Raw genomic sequence first — 2,743 nt, 5'->3', positions numbered from 1 at the left:
TAAATCTTTCAAATCATAATTACTATTTTGTTATATTGATGTCTGTACAACATTCAATTTTGCTTAATATTATATTGCTGTACAACATTCAATTTTTTGCTTAATATTATATTGCTTTACAACATTCAATTTTTTTATTTTCTGAACAATGTATCTTTCATTATTTGGAAAAAAATACTATTTACTTTACTACATAAAATAATAAAATATGCTAAATCATTAAATAAGCAAATAAGCAGATCGTTACTGTATTATTTCAATTGGAATATTTTAATTATAACCTCCACAATTAATTATGAAAATTATTTTGAGAGTATTCTAGTAACCATCAAACTGTACTATGTTTCATCCATTTATCGTTTAAAAATTTCTCTTCCTTTAGCAGTTAAGTTTATAAATTTCTATTTAATAGTACTATTGAAATGTAAATTCGTTACCAACTCTAAATATTTTTGAATTTTGTAGCTTTACATAATATTCTATAGACTGCTCACGACTTTCTTTTCATAATTGTACAATAATATACAAAAATCATATGTTAAGGAGTTGCATTGTCTTTTCACAAATTTAGTAATCAGTCACATATGAGTAAAAAGGTTTGATTGGGTTATTTGGATGCAATAATATCTTTAACATTACGTAATTTAATGCCGAATGATAATAGTAGCTATAATGGCTATACTTTTTGAGTTTGGTGCATATCATTGTATCACATAAAATGATACTTTACATGATTAATTTCTTCTCACTCCTTTCTTCTAATATTTTTCTTCTCACTCCTTATATGGCCTAAAAAAGTATAATAAAATTTATGAAATTGAATCGTAAATACGCAATAAAATAAAGATTTGGAACTGATTTGAAGTAATCTTCTATATAAAAAAAGTGTCCAGTATTCACTTTTATTATTAAATGAAATACAAATTATTTATATAAATTAAATTTAATTTTTGATCTTGAAATCATAATTTTTAGTTTTCCCATCTCCTGATATTTTTAACTGATCCTGCATTTTACACAATACACAATGATATTGAGATCACGTATATTTTCCAATTAAATACTACAATCATAATTACAATAGCTAAAATCTCAAAATTATATCATGATAACCTCGCCCTTTTTTTTGTTCATTCAATGTGTATCACCTACTTTTTTGAGCAAGAAAGTTGCTCCACATTTTTTATTCATTCATATTTTCTCGATATATATCACCTACTTTGAAACAAAAAGGTTGTTCCACTTTTTTTTTTGCTCATATTTTTTTTTATATTATGATGACTAAACGTAAATCACCTAATAAATCGTCTGATGATAATCAAAAAATGGAAGTTGAAGGAGGTATGTAGATATAACTCTTTTGTAAATTTATAGTAAGATTTGTTATATAGTTATATGTAAGAAGAATAATTAATAAATACCAAAAATATGTATAATAGGATCGAAAAGAAAACAAATTACGAAAAAAAGAAGAGATATTGACATTGAGAAAGCCAATCAGTTGATGAAAAAAAGCAAAAACTATAGTAATAAAGAAGCTGCTGAATCTGCCGATAAAAAAGTTATAGTAGTAAATGAAAAAAGAAGTAATGATGATGATGATGATGATGATGATGCGAGTAAGACGGAAGATCATAAAAAACCCGAAGTATTTCAATCAAAGTCAAATTTAGAAATAGTTGCTTGGCTCGTCGACTATCCGGAAATTTTAAGATTAGCACTAGAAATGAACAATACGGATGTTGCTATCTCATCATCCAGTAAAATTACGGACGTAAGTATTAAATTAACATGATAATATTTATTTGTCTAAATCTTTTAAATAATGTATTTTTAATATTTTAGGATAAAATTCGTCTATAAGACAAAAGTGTCAAGTGTCTTTTTTTATGTGCGAGAAGTCCACGTGGTGAAGTTTTTGATGAGTTGATAATAAAAATTTTCAAAATAAAAATACATTTGAACGAAGCTAAAAGCTACCTCAAAAAAACCCAAAAATTTTTTATCGACTTCAGAAATAAGTTTAACCAAATTATTTTAACTTCTGTAGAAGAATTTAAAGAAATAAGAAAAAACAGGTATTTATTTAATTGTTTTCTAGCTAACCAAATAGTGCTGTTTGTATTAATTATTAATTTAATTATAGAGCATCTACTGGAAGTTTATCTCAAAAGGAACTTATAGATTACGTTAATGAAGAATTTGTTCAAAAGATTTTAAGCCGACAGCTTGTAGCTGTTAATATTTCAGAATTAACAAGAAATGGAGGGTTCGATATCTTGGTTGATTTCGTAAAAGAAACCTTTAAGGTTTTGTGGAACAGAAAAAATTTGTCTGCTATTAAAGAATTAGATAATATAACCAAAGAATTAACGATCCCTTCTAGGAGCGAAAACAAGATCGTTGATTCTTTATCGGTAAGTTATTTTATTTATACTGATACTTCATATCCTTTAATCATAGTTATTAATAATAATATTAAATTATACATAGTTATAAATCTTAGCAAACGCTCTGATTTTTTTATAAAATTATGCATTTTATAACGATATTACATTGAATAAATTTAGTAAATTTTACAAGTAAATGATAATATGAAACATCATTATTCTAAACATTATACCATAATGTCGAGTGATAATAATATAAAATAAAATGGATGTATAAAACTATAAAATGTTTGTCTAAGATATAACACTTTCAAGTTTAAAAAGTAATTGTTGTTTTGTTAAAAATGGAATGG

The 2,743-nt window shown here is 24.8% G+C and overlaps 1 protein-coding gene across 1 annotated transcript; it reads left to right on the top strand.

Moving 5' to 3' along the window:
- Positions 1-1,274: 1,274 nt before the first annotated feature.
- On the top strand, positions 1,275-2,499 carry OCT59_029899 (uncharacterized protein; the record flags this gene model as incomplete). The annotated part of the gene is made up of 5 exons (XM_066146287.1): positions 1,275-1,341; positions 1,440-1,778; positions 2,051-2,078; positions 2,147-2,417; positions 2,494-2,499. The coding sequence occupies 5 exons, from the start codon at positions 1,275-1,277 to the stop codon at positions 2,497-2,499; spliced, it is 711 nt and encodes a 236-aa protein (XP_065994947.1).
- Positions 2,500-2,743: the final 244 nt, after the last annotated feature.

The sequence above is a fragment of the Rhizophagus irregularis genome, chromosome 9, assembly GCF_026210795.1.
Source record: "Rhizophagus irregularis chromosome 9, complete sequence".
NCBI lineage: Eukaryota > Fungi > Glomeromycota > Glomeromycetes > Glomerales > Glomeraceae > Rhizophagus > Rhizophagus irregularis.
Note: the sequence above shows the minus strand (reverse complement) of the source record. Positions and strands in the feature narration are given on the sequence as shown.